Raw genomic sequence first — 17,084 nt, 5'->3', positions numbered from 1 at the left:
ACCAGCAATGTCAACCAGGAGGAAGGAGCAGAGAAACAGGGGGATGGAGGGAGGGAGGGAGAGAGGACGTGGCAAGAAAGAAAGAGTAAAGAGAAAGAAGCAAGGAAATAAAGGGTGAAGTGAAAGGCTCATTCTAATTCAAGTGTGACTGGAGTCAGCCCCTCCAGGAACACCATCTTGTTCAGTCCACTGTGTTTTTGGTCACATTCAGTCTCTTCTGTCTGCAGACTTCAGAAGTGAGACTGTAGGGATGTAGAACTGTACGGCTGTTGGGGTGTAGAGCTGTAGTTCTGTAGAGTTGTAGACCTGTAGGGCTGTAGGTCTGTAGACCTGTAGGGCTGTTGGGTTGTAGAGGTGTGGAACTGTAGGGCTGTTGGGTTGTAGACCTGTAGGGCTGTAGATGGCAGTATAGTTTGATAGCTAAGACTCCTTCCAGTGTGAAAGGAGCCCAGTTATACAAACCTGAATATGAGGCAGTTTAGGTCTGCTGTCCCCACCCACACTCCTCCTCTTAAGAAAAAAACTCCCCTGAGGGGCTCTCTTCTCTTTTCTTATGTATCCCTCATTCTCTCTCTCTCTCTCTCTCTCTCTCTCTCCATTCCCTTTCTCTTGCTCTCCATCGCTTTGGTTCCAAGGACGGCTTAAAAATAAAGCGTGTCGAGGCCTGTTGGGATAGCAGACGCACGCAGGAATGACACACTTCTCAGAGTGGAGGGAGGGGCAGAAAGGGATGAGCAGAAAGAGAAGGGAGAGAGAGCAGGAGAGGAGGAGAGGGGAGGAGGAGAGAGAGGAGGAGAGGGGAGGAGGAGAGGGGAGGAGGAGAGAGAGGAGGAGAGGAGGAGAGGGGAGGAGGAGAGAGGAGGAGAGGGGAGGAGCTCAGTGAGGAGGTGCGATAGGGAGTCTGCACTGCTAAGTGCTGTAGGGTAATGTAAGGACAGACAGCGTGTCGGAGCTTTGCCTCTGATTGGAGGTGTGTCTGGAGGGGGGGGTCGAAACGCTAAGAGAATCCCCAATTATAAGGTCTAAGGTTGACATCATAAATCATTATCAACGTTGCAAAGACAACATACAATAACAGATACACAACCAAGAAAAAAGGAATCGGGCCTTCCTGTCATGTGGTTATGGTCGTCTCTTTCGCATGTGCAGAGATGAGGAGTGAGTCTGGTGTCTCAGTGACCGAGGCAGCGTCCGTCCCAACGGCTGGTCCTGTATGACGTCTGTCACGTCCACCTATAGATCACACACTGAGAACTGAGCACTGAAGGCACCAGTGCAGTACAAGGAGTCAAACATGAGGTTTTGACTGACTATGCAATAACCATTAGGGCAGTCACACTGATTTCTCTTCTTTAAGAATGATGTCAGTGAAGTGATGTCAGTGAAGTGATGTAAGTTACAGACACTCACTGTAACTCACTGCAATTTAGATTATGACTACGGTTAATCCATGACCATGGCTGGGAAACTCGCTCTAAATCATTATGATTATGGGATTCTGGCTGATTATGGATTATTATTCAGGATCATTGGCTTACTCTAGTTCTTTCTTCTCTATCTCGTATCCACTCTGCTTCTGAGAGGTTCACTTTGGAAAGTAACACTCTAACCACAATCTCTATGCTTCTCTCTGAGTCATTTTACTGGACACCCACCAACACACCGTCAGGAACTTCACTGCATGGTCTGTGGGATCTCCCCATAGGACAAGCCTTCATCAGTATCCAGAACCAGCCACCAGACCAGTGGTCACCAAACCTTCTTTGTAAATCTACCTTCCTACACCATGAAGTTCTAACTCACACCCACCACACCCACCACACCCACCACACCCACCACTCCCACCACTTCTACAAACTGTGCTCTTGCGTCAGACTTGTGGCTCGGGTCTCTGCCGGGAGGTAAACATCTAGGAGGGGGATCGGTGACCCCTGACCTGCGTCGTCATTAGTGTCACAGTGACTACCATCTACATGTACGCACCAGGTCCTCCAGCTCCACCTGTGGAGTGCTGATCTGAGACCTGATCTTCTGCTCTAAATTCACTTTAACCAGCTGAAGCATCTGACTCAAGATCAGAGCTGCCAGTCCTGGGATAAAAGAACTGGACTCACAGACCTCTGGGGTGTAATGTCACTGCTCTCAGTCGGAGAACTTCAGGTAAAGAGGTGGAAACACTGCTGCTCCGCGGACCACAGCACCACCTCTCCACCTTCTCCATCACGCTCAACAACAACAGTGATAGTTATAATAATGCCTAACCCTGGTCTGCCCTTCATGTCTTTGCCTCACTGGTCATCTCTTCCCATCCCTCTCTCTCTTTCTCCATCTCTCCCTATCCCTCTCTCCCTCTATCTCTCCATCTCTCCTCCATCCTCTCTTCCTCCCTGTCGTCTGCTCTGCCAATGGGAACAGAAGGAGAATCAATATGTTTTCAATTTGCAGCAGCATCTCGCACCCGCGCATTCTAATAAGGGCTGAGTGTGTGTGTGTGTGTGTGTGTGTGTGTATATGTGTGTGTGTGTGTGTGATTGGTATTAGGCTATGTTTACCTTTATATTCTCTGCTATTTCCAGGAATCGTCTGGTAGGCTGACACCCCCTCAAATAATCTTTAAAAAGTAATTGTTGGCATGTAAAACACTTCTGTCATCTCATCTTCTCACATCTTCAAACATCCATCCACAAAAGGAGAGAAGATGTCTCTGCACCTACTAAAAACCCTTTATAAAGCTATTTTCAATCTGTTGACATGTTGGGTTTACAGTGTGCAAAATGCCCCATTTTAGCAGAGAGTATATATGTCAAGTTCACAGTGAGCCTCATAATGTGGTTTATTTATGAAGATAAGTCCAAGCACACGTTTGTCTGCACAGAGTGGGAGGACTGAGACAGATGTGTGATGTGTGAGTATGTGGACGCATTATTGATTGTTATGTGTGTCGTGAGAGTTGTCAATATTGCTGTGAGTGGCTGGGGGTGGTGAGAATATCATTTTGTGTGTTTTGTGTATGCGTGTTAGTGTGTGCGAGTTCCTGTTGAATGTTTGTCAGTATTGCAGCGGGCGTGTGTGTCTGAGTGTGTTAGTGTTGGTGGTGACGACGCTCTGGGAACCATACAGATGTGCTGACTGCTCAGTTTCCATGGGAACCGCCCCCGCCCCTTCTCCTCCACCCTTCCATCCTGCTCAGCATCAATGAAAGCGCGATTCGTTCTCATCACTCAACTTTCCTCGTCTTCTGGAGTAACACGCGTCAACGTGCGCGCGCATGTGTGCGATTTAAGTATCATATTTGCTCTCCCCACCCATGCAAACTATAAAACGCTCAGCTGGGATTTACCGCGTTTGAGTGCGGCGTGGTTCGGCTGCATGGGTCGCCCCGGACGGTGTTTGTATGCAGCCTGCGTCCAAAGGTGCCGGAGTTTGTTTGTGTATGGACATACGTGCACATCCACCTGCATGCTGAGAATGAGCACACACACACACACACGTTATTTCTATTTAACACAAACATATGTCCAGTGCATGTGTTCCTGTGGTGAATCCTGTATCATGTACTGGGTAAGTGGAGGAGCGGTGATGCTGGTGGTTGTGTGAGAGTTCCTTAGGAGTGGGACATTCATCATGTATTTAATCAAAGGCAAAAGCAAAGGGGGAGGAGGGGGTGGGGTTGTTATCAAATTGAGTGGCTCCAACATACACTAAATCAATATTTGTGGAGTTTCACCGCGAGAGAAGTGCACCATGGGAGTGTGCACGAGACTGGACGGAATGTAGCGACCACCACCTGGAAGCATTGCGCGCGAATGACAGAAGATCAGAGGGTCCCTGCAGCCTGTGACATCACTCCCGCACAAAACCCTTCATTTAAGGAGCGGACAGAAAGCAGGAACGAAAGAATTACTGCACATGAAGAACCGATAAGATTCCCTCTCCACCGATCAAAGGCATCTTCAAAACCCCCCGGTCCTGCACGTTAGCTCGTGATCCGCAGCCTTCGCTCGCCCCCTCCCGGAGCCGCAGCGCGGAGCACGCGCGCCTGATCAGTATTCCGCGCGCGCTCTGTCTGCCTCTTCGCTTTATTGGACTATTTTTAACCTGCTCCCTCCTTAACCTTGACCAGAAATGATTGAAAGATCGGGATGGCAGGGGAACGAGGAGTGGGGGGAGGGGTGTGACGGATGATATTAAAGTGGAGGAATAAAAGGAGCCCATGAATAAAAGAATAAAGAATCATGCGCGGAGAATTAAGAGGAGCCGGGTCCGGTAACCGCGCGCCACACTGCACAGAAGATGGTGTCTCCGAGTTCAGCGTGTTTGTGGTCAAAGCACTTTACACATCGTTCCTACTCTTCGTATTCTAAAAAACTGTATCATACATGAAGTTTAAACCCATATATGGAGTGGCAAAACAGGCTAATGTCAGCGAATTAAGACTACCTGTTACGTAGCTCAACAACAAGTTATTTTATGTGTGGAGGTTCATGCTGAACATGACAAATTCCACATTATGCAAGAGATAAAAAATTATTTGTAAGAACGGCCTGGTCATTTCATATTAGCAAATGAAATAAGGCACAGGTATCACTATCATCCCCATATTTATCTAGTTATTCATTTCAAGACCAAGTTTGTTTAAAGCCTCGCCACACTGCCCCCTTGTGCAAGGTTTGGGTATAACGTGTGTGAACAGCACAGATACACTGCAGACTTCCACCGTCCTAATACAACCAGTGATACTGTAAAAGACACACTGCATGTCTTTCTGATTGCTTTACCTGCAAAACAGCAAAATTGCAATTTCTACTGAAATGAAGACACGGACAATACAATATTGCTCAAGCCTTTTAATAACGTGTCTTGTTTAGTTTGTTGTTAGTTTGTTGTCGATGAGCAAAGCTCGGGCGGGTAGGTGCTGACATTTGGTCTCTCCTCCAACGCATCTATCTCTTCAGGTCTCCTCATCTGGGGGGGGGGGGGGGGGGGGGGGGGGGGGGGGTTACACAAAAACATACACGAATGAGTAAACCCCTTCCAAATGTTCCAGCCTTTTCTGGGCAGTTTCCTCTTCCACTTGAGACACTTCATCTAAGGAACTGCACCCATACACATGATGAGAACGAAGGATATGCTGGTATAGCCAATATGACATTTTCTATTTTGTCACAGCCTACAAGCGACTTTAAACTGATTTTGTGACGCAATACACCCGTTTGTTCAGAACCAGGGAAACGTTGCCCCATATGACGGTTCTTATGAAGGCAGTTAGCTTTTAGCACGCGAGGCTCAACGCGGTTCAGCGGGTTTCACCTTCGTCATCTTCGTCCTCATCCTCCTCTTCCTCATCCTCGTCTTCGTCGGAGCTGAAGGTTCCGTCCGGGAGGCTGTAGATGCGGATCACTTGCTGGAAACACAAACACGCCGGAAACCTCAAGTCAACCTCAGTGCTGTGATTCACTTTATACCACAGGTGTCAAACTCAAGGCCCGCCGCGGCATTTTATGTGGCTCGCGAGAGCTTAAAAAGCCAAATTGTCAAAAAAATAAAATAAGTAAAAGTGAGCAAAAACTACATTTCCCGCAATTATGTTACCCGCATCTCGACACTGTGGTGTTTCCATATCGATGCGATTTTCCCAATAAGTAATTGAGAAATACAAATAATGATCCCAAAATGTCCAGGAAGAGAAACGTTGATGCAGATAGGAGGGTGTTTCAAGAAAGATGGGGAAGCGATGTTTGCGCTTCAAGGAGAAAAACGGGTATGAAGCGATGACGGATATCAAAGAGTACAATATACGTCGGCATTTTGCGTCCAAACACGGAGCTAAGTATGCCAAAATGAGCCATCAAGAAAAATGGCGAATTGTCAAAAAACTAAAAAGCAAAGTGCGATCACAACAGAATGTGTTCACAACCACAAATGAAACGGCAGTAAAAGACAGCTTAGTATTGGCTGAAGTAATCGCCGCACTTCAGTCTCTCAGAGGGAGCATTTTTGAAGTACAATTCCTATTTTCAGTTATTTGATATTTCAAGTTTTGAACAAAGTAAATGTGATATATTTGATCATTTTTTCTTTATTCACTTGGTATAATGTGGGTTTCATAATTTAAAGGATTTCTGTTATAATAACAGAGCAACAAGCAAACATTTTTTTTTACATTTATGCAAACATATCTGGAATATTTGTAACTTGAATATGTAATAAATCCAGAGGTATTTAACATTAAGGAGTAGGTACATTTATAAGTTACATATGACCCTCCATGGGTAACGATTACGCTGATGTGGCCCGCGGTGAAAATGAGTTTGACACCCCTGCTGTATACGTTTCCCCTCTAGCATCCCAAACTGCCTAAGTGATACCAATCTCCATACATCACACCACACCATGAGGTGGGGGGTGAGGGGTCACGGGGGGGGGGTCGTGCTCACCTTGTTGGGGTCTTTGAGGATGAGGTATTTGCCCTCGTCCAGTCTGCGGCAGATGTCGATGGCACAGCGCAGGATTCCCCAGGCGTTCTCCATGCTCAGGTTGATCTGGCTGGCAAACTCGTTGGGCTTGAACTGCTGCGTGCCCAGAACCACGTGGCGCGCCGAGTCCTTCACGTGGTAGCGGGACACGTACCTGAAACACCAACACAACTCTCAACACTCCCCAGATGTGATCCGCACTGGCAAAGCCACCATCTCTGATCCAGGTCCCCTGTTTGCAGTTTTAACAATCAGTAGAAATATTGGTAAATGTGTGAACACATTGAGGTTTTTGCGCTAGTCTTCCTCGTTCCTAAATGAAAATGCAAGGCTGAGTTTTACATTTGGCACTGAACACATTAACCAGAGGGATGTGGTTACTTACACAGATACACACGTTTTGGTTGTTATTTTAAAATATGAATACATTTTCCAATCCTTTTGCGCGAGTGTAATCTTATGCAGTAGACAGGGCACTAAAGTGTGTAAAGGCACACAGCCTTACTCTGTGTGAACGTGTGTGTGTGTGTGTGTGTACGTTCTCACCCCAGTTTGAGGTACTCGGATCCTGCCAGCAGGGCACAGCAGGTCCAACGGGCCAGCTTGTAGCTGTTGTTCTTCAGCTCTGTGGCCAACACGGCTCCCCTCTGAGAGTCCAGCTTCTGCCGCCAGTCCACTCCGTTACAGTGCTACACACACACACACACACGATCAGACGTTTGGCAGGAGAATCCGCATGACGAGCAGGTCATGAAGCACGGTGGTTGTGGGCCGTCCCCCATCTAGCCGTCTGGGGGGTGTGTGTGTGTGTGTGTCCCCGACTCACCCGGGAGTCCCACTCGTTCAGCGCTTTGATGTTGATGAAGGAGAGCTCTCCGTTCGCCCCAGTCATCACGCCATCGTGCTCGCAGCGCACAATCAGATCGATATCTTCACCCAGCTTCCACCGCCGGTACCTACACACACACACACACACACACACACACTCACTACCTTCTCTCTTAAAATACCTACACCACTGATCTGGGAACAGCCTTCCAACTCCCAAAACTAGTTCACTTGCCACCAAGGTCACTTCAGAACTGACCCTTGAACAGCCACTCTGGAGCACAACGGGCCAAAGTCTGAGATCCAGGCTAGAGAAGGGGGCGTGGTCTGTAGATGACCACACCCACCATACACACACACACAGGTCACTCACCTGTAGGCCACGGAGGCTACCTCACTCTTATCCATGTCTTCCTCCACAAACGGGTTTGGGTTGGGGAACTTGTGCTTCTCCCCTCCCTGACCAAACAAGGCTTCGCGTTAGCTTTACGATGGTGTGTGTGTGTGTGGAGGTGGGGGTGCGGGTGTGGTGGGTGAAGCTTCTCCACATTACCATGCGCAGGCACTGCTGGCTGAAGTTGTGGTTGATGTAGGTGGCCTCCATGGCGAGGTTGCGTGGGGAGTTGAGGGAGTTTCCCTCGTCCTGGGGCGGCTCGTTCGCCGTCTCGCTCACCGTCAGCAGGTCTGAGTGTGGTAAACACGCGGTTACTCGGGCCGGCCGGGATGGCGACTCGCAACGCTTCGACCTCCAGGTGGTCGTTTAGCAGCACGTACGGCTGGCACTGTTCTAACGACGGGCTAAACGTCACCCTGCGTGACGCACTGCGCTAAAATAGGTCATCAGGAGCTTAGGAGGAACTCGACAGTTTTCTTGCTAAACACGGCAGCCTAATAGCCACCGCAGAAACGCAGAGCTGTTTAATAAGTCTGCCGCCGGCCCCTTGGAGACTCACCAAAGTCAGAGTTGTCCCTCTTGTCGAAGAAGAGCTTGTTCCCGACACGCTGCACGATGATGTCCCAGGAGTTCACGGAGCGCGTGCAGCACATGAGCGTGGCCAGGATGGCGTCGGTGGCGAAGACATTGCCCTGAGTCTTAGCCAGCTGCAGAGAGCGTTGTAGAGTTCGTATTAAAGACAGGTGACACCTTGATCAGTGGTTACGGTATGGGAAACAGGAATTTAGCAGTTTACACTACCAAAGCAAGAATAGCCACCCCAAACAGAGCGTGGTAAATACTATGTCACATCAACAGTGGCCTTGTAATGCTATTAATTTACCAACATGCGTTGGGCCGTTTTTGGTGGTGCGTGGCGTTACCTTGCGAATGACGGGGTCATCGGTAGTGGTGACTGTGTGGAAGATTCTCTTGATGCTCTTCAGCGGTTTCTCATTACGTGTGGTGATGCGATCAAATGCTTTATCGTAATACTCCAGAGCACCACAGCATTCACTGAGAGAGAGAGAGAGAGAGAGAGAGAGAGAGAGAGAGAGAGAGAGAGTGAGAGAGAGAGAGATATCAACATACAACTCTGCTACATCTACCTGTAAGGTGACGCGTCAGTTTTACACCAGCAGCTGCTGTTGGTCAGCCAGGCCAGCAGGTGTCAACACTCACATGTCTACAGGATCGGCCACGTCCATGTATCTCATCTTCATGAGCCGTGGGAAGTCCATCTCCTCCTTCACCTCCCAGTCACTGCGCACCTCCACGGACGAGTCCCTGGGCTTCAGCTGAGCCTTTGGATCAAAGAACGGAGAAACACCTTAACACCCACCAACCGCGCTGCCACGGCCGAACATCTAGCCAAACCGCTGGGCAGTGCAGGTGATGAGGAGGAATAGCCTAGTAGTTCGTTATTACTAAAGAGTCCAATGAGATCACTGCACATCCATCAAAGTGCAGGACCGGCTTTACCTCACAGCAGCAATTTGAGGCCGCTAATAAAACTTATTGATTTTCATCGATCGGTGAACAACTGTCCACAGTGTTTAGCATTTAGAATACTCAAGTGACTAACAAATTCACACAAACACACAACTAATTTGTTCCTTTTTCTTTCAACATGTACAACGCAACCTTTTCTGTCCAAATTGCAAACACTGTGATTCGTCACCATCTTACGCAAACAGGCGAAGCTGGTGGACCTCAGAGACAAAGACAAAACACGAAACAGCCATCTGTGGGAGAGGTCCGGAACAGCGAGGGTGGGGGGGGTTGTACCTGTGACTTCTGGTCCCACTTCTGCCGCACGCCAAACTGCTTCTGGAACTTCTTCTGCAGACGCATGCGGTCACGCTCCTTCTGCTTGGCGCTCTTGGGCAGCGTCTGCATGTTGAACTGGGTCAGGTTCCTCCGGTCCTTATCCCGCCGCAGGTTCCTCTGCAAACAGACCAGCGTGAGCCCTCGAGCGCTTTTTAAACCCAGCTCAGAGTGTGCCGCTTTTAACAGACGCAGAGGTTCTCAACCTTCACGGTATATTGGTTAATAAAGCTTGACAAGACGTCTGAGGTGCCGTCGGTGGACGCGGCTTCTTTCCAGGGCCGTCCCGAAGCCCATGAGCCCACCAACCGAGGCCTGTACCTGAGCAAAGCGCATGCGATTCCTCTGGTAGGCCGTCTTCTGCGTTTTGGCCGTGTCCACCAGCTGGAAGCTGGTCTCATCCTCCTCGTGGAAATAAGCATATTGGCTTCCCCCTCCAAACTGGGACGAGTACTTATCTAACAGGGCCAGGAGAGACACAGACACACTGACTTCTCTGGAACCGGAACCGCACTACCACAGCGGTCCAAATATACTTAAGGAAAGTGTGTGTGGCCTGACTAACACGAGGGCTCATTGTGGCTCAGACACACACACACTTACTTGTGTATCTTTTGTCCTGGTATGTTGCTCCAGTCCAGTCAGCCACCTACACACACAAAGAAAAACGTTACTATATATAAAATGTAATAAAAAATAAAATAAACTGGGGGAGAGAGAGAGAGAGACTTTACCTTGCCCAAACGATCCCCTTTGCTGAAGGGCTGGTAAGGCATGTCCTTAAACTTCTCAGGAACGGCACAGGGGCCCCATCCTGACGGGTTGTCCTGGATCACTGGGGCCAGGAACTTCGCCATTATCTTCACACACAAAATGGAGGGAGGGACACACACACACAAAAACATGTTTACACATCTGGCAGACGCTCTTATCCTGAGCGACTTACAGTTTTCCTTCATGTTAGAGGACTGGCACAGTGCCCAAGTGTGTCTCGTCGAAGCGCAACACAGCCCGTATAAACACGGACGTGGTGAAGATGGTGGAGGTGGTGAAGGAGGTGAAGATGGTGGAGGAGGTGAAGATGGTGGAGGAGGTGAAGATGGTGAAGGAAGTGGAGGAGGTGGAGAAGGTGAAGATGGTGCGCTGAGGTAAAGGTGAACACTGAGGCTCAGACTCAGATCAGCACTGCTGTCTTCACACGGGCGTGAATACACGTCAGCTTGCGCAGTGGTCTAGTCATCACGGACCCCGTTAGCTCACCGCTACCGTCTAGTCAAACCTCCCCGTTAATAATCATCACATATCAGATGAAGAGCGACACCCGTCCGCCATTAAACAAACATCACGCGCTAGTGAACTCGCGCCACTACGGCTCGCGCCCCGTCCGAGTTCACCTAGCATAGCAACCACGAGCTAATGCGATTTACCGAGGAAATTTAATAGAGCGAGTCGCCAAACCTTCTAATAACCCAACACAACGACAGTTCATCACAAACGTCCGACGTAATGTTTATTTTCTTTAATGGGCGAGCCCAGTGAACGTGGATGTTTAAGGATGTACCGTTACCTCTCCCCGAGTACAATTCCTCCCAATATGTCGCTCCGACGCCGGCGGAAGAGGAAACGGTTTACGGCGACGTAAAGCGCGCTGGACTTCCTGCGAAGACCTCCGACACGGTATTATCTTCGCACAAACAAACCGGCGTCTTCTAATAAAGTTACATTTCACAAAACGTTGCACACACTGTCGGGACGGTAGTTTACATTCCCTCTTAATGAAGTAAACGATGTTGTAAAAAGTAGAAAATTACCCGAACAGTTCTTAACGACAGTTAGTGGGTGATTTACGGCAGTCTTTATCGGGGCGGCGCAGGCGTCTCCATGGCAGCGGCGCACCCCTGCAAGAGGTAAGAGAGGCGGCGGCGCGCACACTGTGATCATATCTGTGGATCTAATGGGTTAGACGGCCGCTATCTGCAACTTGGACACTGTACACACGCAGTTGCGTGCACAGTAGTTATGGACCAGAGGGTTTATCCATAACATAACGCTAGCTGCACTCTGTGTGTGTGTGTGTTCGGCTGTAGTTGGCGAGCTGGGGCGCGTTTTAAATGGGAAACATGGCCGACTACAGCAGCACTGGTGGACCCAGGGTGGTGGTTCAGAAACATGCAGTTTATTTCGCTGTCTCACCGTCCTGGGTGTTACTGACAGGGTTAACTAGCGGCCTACACGTACAGAAAGAAGCAAATGGTGCTTACAGCACTACGAGCCCTTCAGCAGAGACTCGCAGTCGCCTCTAAGTCGAGCTATCTGGTTATATAACTTCATTTCTATTGCATTTCCATTAGCTCGATTAATAACACACAAGAGCTCAGAAATCTTTAATGCAGTGCTATAAATGCATCGGAAAACAAATGCCAACATTTTTGTAAGACTCGATAGTCACTTTAAAGTATCGATGGACCGTGGTCAACTTCTTTGGTCTTGGGGAGCATCAGCAAGCGCGTGCCTGTCTTGACCCTGCAGGCGCGCGACTCCTCGAGCGTTAGTACACCAGTGGTTTATTTCTGGTCATTGGTAGAGTTGTCATGTAGGACAGCTGCCTGTGGTCACAGTTTGGCTCATAGCTGCATGTCGCTTGCGCAGGTGATGCAGTTGGGATTGCCCCCTGCAGACACGGTGAAAGGAACACTCTTAAAAACCTTCTTCGTGGTGAGTGTTGCAATGTGACACATCGATATTGCACTAATTTTAGTACCACTGCCGCAGTAGCGGGAAACTGCCTAATGCATCATCCCTTTCAACATATTTTATTGTCTGCCAGAATCTTGACTATGCAAAATTAATGTGAAAAAGCACAAAATGGTGGGGTTTTTTCAAGATACAAATCCAGCCATTATGAATTTATTTTATTAAACATTGCAGTTTGTGAACCAAAGGGCGTTGCATGGTCTGCAAAGAACCACTAAACCTCAACTTTCCACAGAGAAAGCATGCAACACCCCCCCTTCCGTATATATATACTGCAGCCTGCAATGTATGCAGTGTATACCATAGGAGTGTACAGTGTCACGATGGAGGACAGCATCATTAAATACATCACTATCCCTTTCAGCTGTGCAAGAAATGGTTAAGTCCCTACTGAGTAAAAAGCGCACGTCTAGTTTTATATTACCAGAGAGCTTGTGGTGTACATGTATTGTATTTTCTTCTGTACAAATCCACGCCGTTGCACTGAGGGAAATGGTGGATACGTAGAAGTTGGTGGTCACAGTTTTTATTGTGCTTTTATTGGTCCATTGTGAGAATATAACATTAGATAACGGATTAGATTCCTCATACACATAATATGAATTTTTGTCCTCACTACCTGCCACAGAGTTCACATATTTCACTGTGCTGTCCTTATGATGCAGTACTGTAATATCCTAAAGCACTGGGATGTTATATGCATGATGAAATCCTGGCAGTGACTCACGTGAGAGCGCTGTGTGTGTGTGTGTGAGCGCTGTGTGTGTGTGTGTGTGTGTGTGTGAGCGCTGTGTGTGTGTGTGTGTGTGTGTGAGCGCTGTGTGTGTGTGTGTGTGTGTGAGCCCTGTGTGTGTGTGTGTGTGTGTGTGTGTGTGTGTGAGCGCTGTGTGTGTGTGTGTGTGTGTGTGAGCGCTGTGTGTGTGTGTGTGTGTGTGTGTGTGTGTGTGAGCGCTGTGTGTGTGTGTGTGTGTGTGAGCGCTGTGTGTGTGTGTGTGTGTGTGTGTGTGAGCGCTGTGTGTGTGTGTGTGAGCGCTGTGTGTGTGTGTGTGTGTGTGTGTGTGTGTGAGCGCTGTGTGTGTAACCTGTGAGGCGTCGCGTTGTGCTTCTGTCTCCACAGACGGTTTTTCTGAGCGTGTTGATGCTCCCGTTGCTGAGGACTGTGGGATTGAGAGCGTTCTCCATGGCGACCGAGGCGTATTCCTCCGGCACTCACTCTGCAGCGTTTGTCACTTGCCCCAATGAGACGGTGGCCAAGGAGCTGGCCAGGTACACGACCCTCGACCTGTGACCCACGACCCTCCATCATGCTCCACACGGCCTTGCGCCAAACGTAACCCCATAGGCCTGTAATCAATCACGCTTACACAAGCTGAGCTACTGACATCCATAATCTTTATTTTGAACATCATACATGTTTGATTTCTCTCTGTTTATGTAGAGGTATAGTGGAGAAGAAGCTGGCAGCCTGTGTCAACATAGTGCCGAAAATCACATCAGTGTGAGTAACTGGGGGGGGGGGGGGGGGGTGAGTAATTCTGGGGGGTGTGTGAGTAATTGGGGCTGCAGCATATGGACAAAATATTGTGATGTGCTGCTACAAAAACATCTGTGTCTATGCTATATATTAATAATGTATTGGGGAGCCTTTGATGTGACATGGCTGTAGACTGGCCTGGGTTATTTTGACCAGAATGATTTATCATGCCGTGATCGTTCAGACTCTCACTGAACAATCTACCAGGACAAATGAGTCTGGTCAGGATGCTCACAACACACACACACACACACACACACACACAGTGATTAGTTAGGTTGCTCAGTTGCACAGCCCCTCATTACAGCAGAGGCCAACATCCCACTGTCTACTAACAACCAATATAGAAAGGCCTGCATAAATAACGCAGGTGTTTTCCATTTGTCTTGGTGTGTGTCATCCAGAGAGCCTTATTGAATACACACAGAGCGAGAGAACAAATCCACCTCCATTCATCACGGAGGCCTTTGCCCACCCTACACGGGCCTTGTAGGCAGCAGCAGATCGCAGCAGCTATGCGTCCTCAAATTTTGCTGTTTGCTGTCTTTGCTTAGGCTCAGACGGCTTCTCACTTCCTTGTGCCCTTTGCCCTTTGACCCTTCAGGTATGAATGGCATGGCAAGATTGAGGAAGACAGTGAAGTGTTACTGGTGAGTTACAGCGTGTCTACAGCTCACATGTGCGGAAAGAAACAACCATTCGAGACCAATGCACTGAAATGCCTTTAAAGGCATTTGATTAAACCCATTCGATTTTTCTTCCTTTTAGATGATTAAGACGAGGACTACAAAGATCTCTGCACTGGCTGAACATGTGAGGTAATCTCCACACTCTTACCCACCGATACCACAGTCCCTTAGAGGCATGCGCAGCCAAAGGACGATTACCAGTCTTGGAAAAAAAAACCCTAATTCGCCTTTGTTGTTCATTTGTCGTTCTTCACATCATAGCTAACAAATTTAATGGAGCAATAATCGTCATTAACCAAGCCAGCTCACATGCAATGGCAGCAAGTCCATTGTAGCCAACGGGAAGGTTCCCCAGAAGATGAAGACAGATAAGGCAACCAATTGTACTGACAATTGTACCAATTGTACCAATTGTTCTGACGCTCGCCTCTCCCTGCAGGTCCAATCATCCGTACGAAGTTGCCGAGGTCATCAGCGTGCCCATTGACCAGGGCAATCCTCCCTACCTGAAGTGGATTGGGGACATTGTGCCAGAATGATCGGCCTCTCCGGACGTTTCTCCCAACAGAAGGCCATGATGGGTGCGGCTGACTCTCTTCACCGTTGCTCAGTTACAGGAAACCCGCAGTCCACATCTGGTGCCTTTTGTTTGACAAAAGAATCTTCTGTATTCTGTTGTCTACAGTTACAAAAAGACAGAACAAACAAACAAGCCAAAAGTAGTGTGTCCCTAAATAAGAGCTGACTGCAGTCAGTTTACATTCTCTCAATTATCAACTGCATGTTAAGTGAGCAATTTGAAAAACACGTTATCAAAGTAGAGGATAAACCACACGTTTTCACACGCTGTTTTAACCAGTGTTTCCTGGTTTAGATTAGTTCATGGTGGATGGAGCCTAACGCCTCGTTTTGTTGGATTGCTTTTTCCCCCACATTTGTCTGAGAAAGTTTAGCAAAGTTTATTTGACACAATAAATCACAGAATTGCGTATCACGCCAGTGTCGAAAGGCTCAGTGATCAGCTTCAGTTACAATGGAACAACGCACAGTCAGCCATGTGAAGCAGTTCTGCTGTGATTTACTGGTTCACTGTCTCGCACATTTTCATTTTGCTTCCTAGTCCTGGGACTGGCTTGCTTTGCATATTTTATGTTTTTTTCTTATTCACATAGGTGAGTGTTGTTTAATCAACGCCTTCCCACCCTGGCCCAGGGTCTTCCTCAGGGGAACACACCGCACCCAGGGCAGTGTCTGGGAAGTCGCTACACGCAGTCCTGAACACTGAATGGTTCCTGCAGCGCGTTGCAGAAACGGTCTAGTGTTTTGAATATGCAGACTCTCATGGGAGCCATGTATTATTAAACAGTGTGTAAATGGCTTTTGTATTGTTTTGCAAAAAAAAAAATTTGTAGCGTTTGCGGCTTTTGAAAATGCTTTGTCCTGTGGGATCTGTCTAAGTAATCGAGAAAAACACCCAGCTAACGTCAGGTTATGTCAGGTTATGTCTGCACAGAGTTTGGGTTCTTCTTGGTGTGACTGCACTTTGAATAAAACCGCCTCCCCTCATGAGACACACTGACATTTAACAGTTGAATGCTTCGCAGACTCCAGTCTGTTCAATACCCTTACAATAAAAAAAAAAAAAACACGTCGATATAAAACACGCGTCCCGTTTCTAGGAAGGGGGAGTTGCCCGCGCGCGGGCGGCGCGTTGGCCGCGGAGACGCGCCGATGTCGCGCGCGGCCACTAGGGGAGCCGTTACCTTGGCGATTCCCCGGGTCCGTTTCTTCAAGTTCACTTTAGTCGAAGCGCACGTGCGTCGTCCTGGCGAAACCGCACAAAAGAGGAAGAGGTTTTAACTTCCGGCGTGCACCGTCAGCATTAACAGACCAGTTACCGATCACGTCGTCTTCCGCTAATGCTGCAACGGTAGTTTCATTTTTTACTGGTCTTTTAAAACAGAAAACAGCAAAGTGTAACATTTAGTGTTTATTTACAGTTGCTGTTTTAATTGCAACTCTGTTTGTGAAAGCTCCGTCTTTCGTACCGTGCCAAAACGGTGTAAAAGGGGGAAGCCACGATGTCCCGGGGTGAGAGAGGCCGTCAGGTGTCCAGGTGCATGTAGGCCACAGGCAGTGTTGCCATAGTTACTTTGAAACAGTAATCCGACTACTGACTACTGACTACTTCTTTAAAAAGTAACTCAGTTAAGTTACTGACTACTTGCTTTTAAAAGTAACTAAGTTAGATTACTTTTAGTTACTTTCAGCAGAGGCTGATCCCCCGCCCCTATAACATGAAAATGACTACCAGTTCTGCCAATACTCACTTTATTGACATGTATTTTAACCGGAACATCAAAAATGACACTGGCATTTGTAAAATTTTTCTTGAAATAGGCTTACATGTTTTTTAAATAAATAAATAAGACAGTCTTTCTGTTCAACTCCGCCCACTTACAGGGTTGCCAACTGTCACGCATTGAGACACACGCATTTGACTGTCTTCACACGCTTACGCCACACTTCCGATATCTCACGCC

General features: G+C 48.1%; 2 protein-coding genes across 6 annotated transcripts; one reads left to right on the top strand and one right to left on the bottom strand.

The window, feature by feature from the left end:
* Positions 1-4,832: 4,832 nt before the first annotated feature.
* On the bottom strand, positions 4,833-11,289 carry eif3d (eukaryotic translation initiation factor 3, subunit D). Of its 3 annotated transcripts, none has more exons than XM_077015717.1 (15): positions 11,132-11,289; positions 10,299-10,424; positions 10,168-10,213; positions 9,886-10,022; positions 9,526-9,684; positions 8,920-9,041; positions 8,622-8,754; positions 8,258-8,405; positions 7,858-7,988; positions 7,678-7,763; positions 7,303-7,432; positions 7,023-7,165; positions 6,438-6,630; positions 5,311-5,404; positions 4,833-4,965 (listed from the first exon to the last, which is right to left on the bottom strand). In XM_077015717.1, the coding sequence occupies exons 2-15, from the start codon at positions 10,419-10,421 to the stop codon at positions 4,952-4,954; spliced, it is 1,659 nt and encodes a 552-aa protein (XP_076871832.1). In that variant the 5' UTR covers positions 10,422-10,424; positions 11,132-11,289; the 3' UTR covers positions 4,833-4,951. The 3 variants fall into 3 exon arrangements, with proteins under 3 accessions (XP_076871832.1, XP_076871833.1, XP_076871834.1); XM_077015718.1 differs by having other exon boundaries at positions 11,126-11,191; XM_077015719.1 differs by lacking the exon at positions 11,132-11,289 and adding an exon at positions 11,023-11,046.
* On the top strand, positions 11,095-16,112 carry LOC143522059 (protein CutA homolog). 3 transcript variants are annotated; one of them, XM_077015725.1, is made up of 8 exons: positions 11,095-11,241; positions 12,214-12,279; positions 13,436-13,584; positions 13,757-13,816; positions 14,457-14,502; positions 14,621-14,670; positions 14,981-15,122; positions 15,714-16,112. In XM_077015725.1, the coding sequence occupies exons 1-7, from the start codon at positions 11,110-11,112 to the stop codon at positions 15,078-15,080; spliced, it is 603 nt and encodes a 200-aa protein (XP_076871840.1). In that variant the 5' UTR covers positions 11,095-11,109; the 3' UTR covers positions 15,081-15,122; positions 15,714-16,112. The 3 variants fall into 3 exon arrangements, with proteins under 3 accessions (XP_076871840.1, XP_076871838.1, XP_076871841.1); XM_077015723.1 differs by having other exon boundaries at positions 14,981-16,112; XM_077015726.1 differs by lacking the exon at positions 11,095-11,241 and adding an exon at positions 11,323-11,471 and having other exon boundaries at positions 14,981-16,112.
* Positions 16,113-17,084: the final 972 nt, after the last annotated feature.

The sequence above is a fragment of the Brachyhypopomus gauderio genome, chromosome 8 (assembly GCF_052324685.1).
Source record: "Brachyhypopomus gauderio isolate BG-103 chromosome 8, BGAUD_0.2, whole genome shotgun sequence".
Lineage (NCBI taxonomy): Eukaryota > Metazoa > Chordata > Actinopteri > Gymnotiformes > Hypopomidae > Brachyhypopomus > Brachyhypopomus gauderio.
The sequence above is the reverse complement of the archived record's forward strand: the minus strand, read 5'-3'. Positions and strand labels throughout refer to the sequence as shown.

Bases quoted from the DNA above. Each gene is read 5' to 3' on its own strand.
- eif3d (XM_077015717.1), bottom strand. From the start codon at position 10,421: ATGGCGAAGTTCCTGGCCCCAGTGATCCAGGACAACCCGTCAGGATGG. The intron at 8,406-8,621 runs GTAACGCCACGC...CGCTCTCTGCAG, and splicing joins ATGACCCCGTCATTCGCAAG to CTGGCTAAGACTCAGGGCAA. The intron at 7,433-7,677 runs GTGAGTGACCTG...GTGTGTGTGTAG, and splicing joins GTAGCCTCCGTGGCCTACAG to GTACCGGCGGTGGAAGCTGG.
- LOC143522059 (XM_077015725.1), top strand. From the start codon at position 11,110: ATGTTTAAGGATGTACCGTTACCTCTCCCCGAGTACAATTCCTCCCAA. The intron at 11,242-12,213 runs GTATTATCTTCG...TCGCTTGCGCAG, and splicing joins CTGCGAAGACCTCCGACACG to GTGATGCAGTTGGGATTGCC. The intron at 14,671-14,980 runs GTAATCTCCACA...CTCTCCCTGCAG, and splicing joins GCACTGGCTGAACATGTGAG to GTCCAATCATCCGTACGAAG.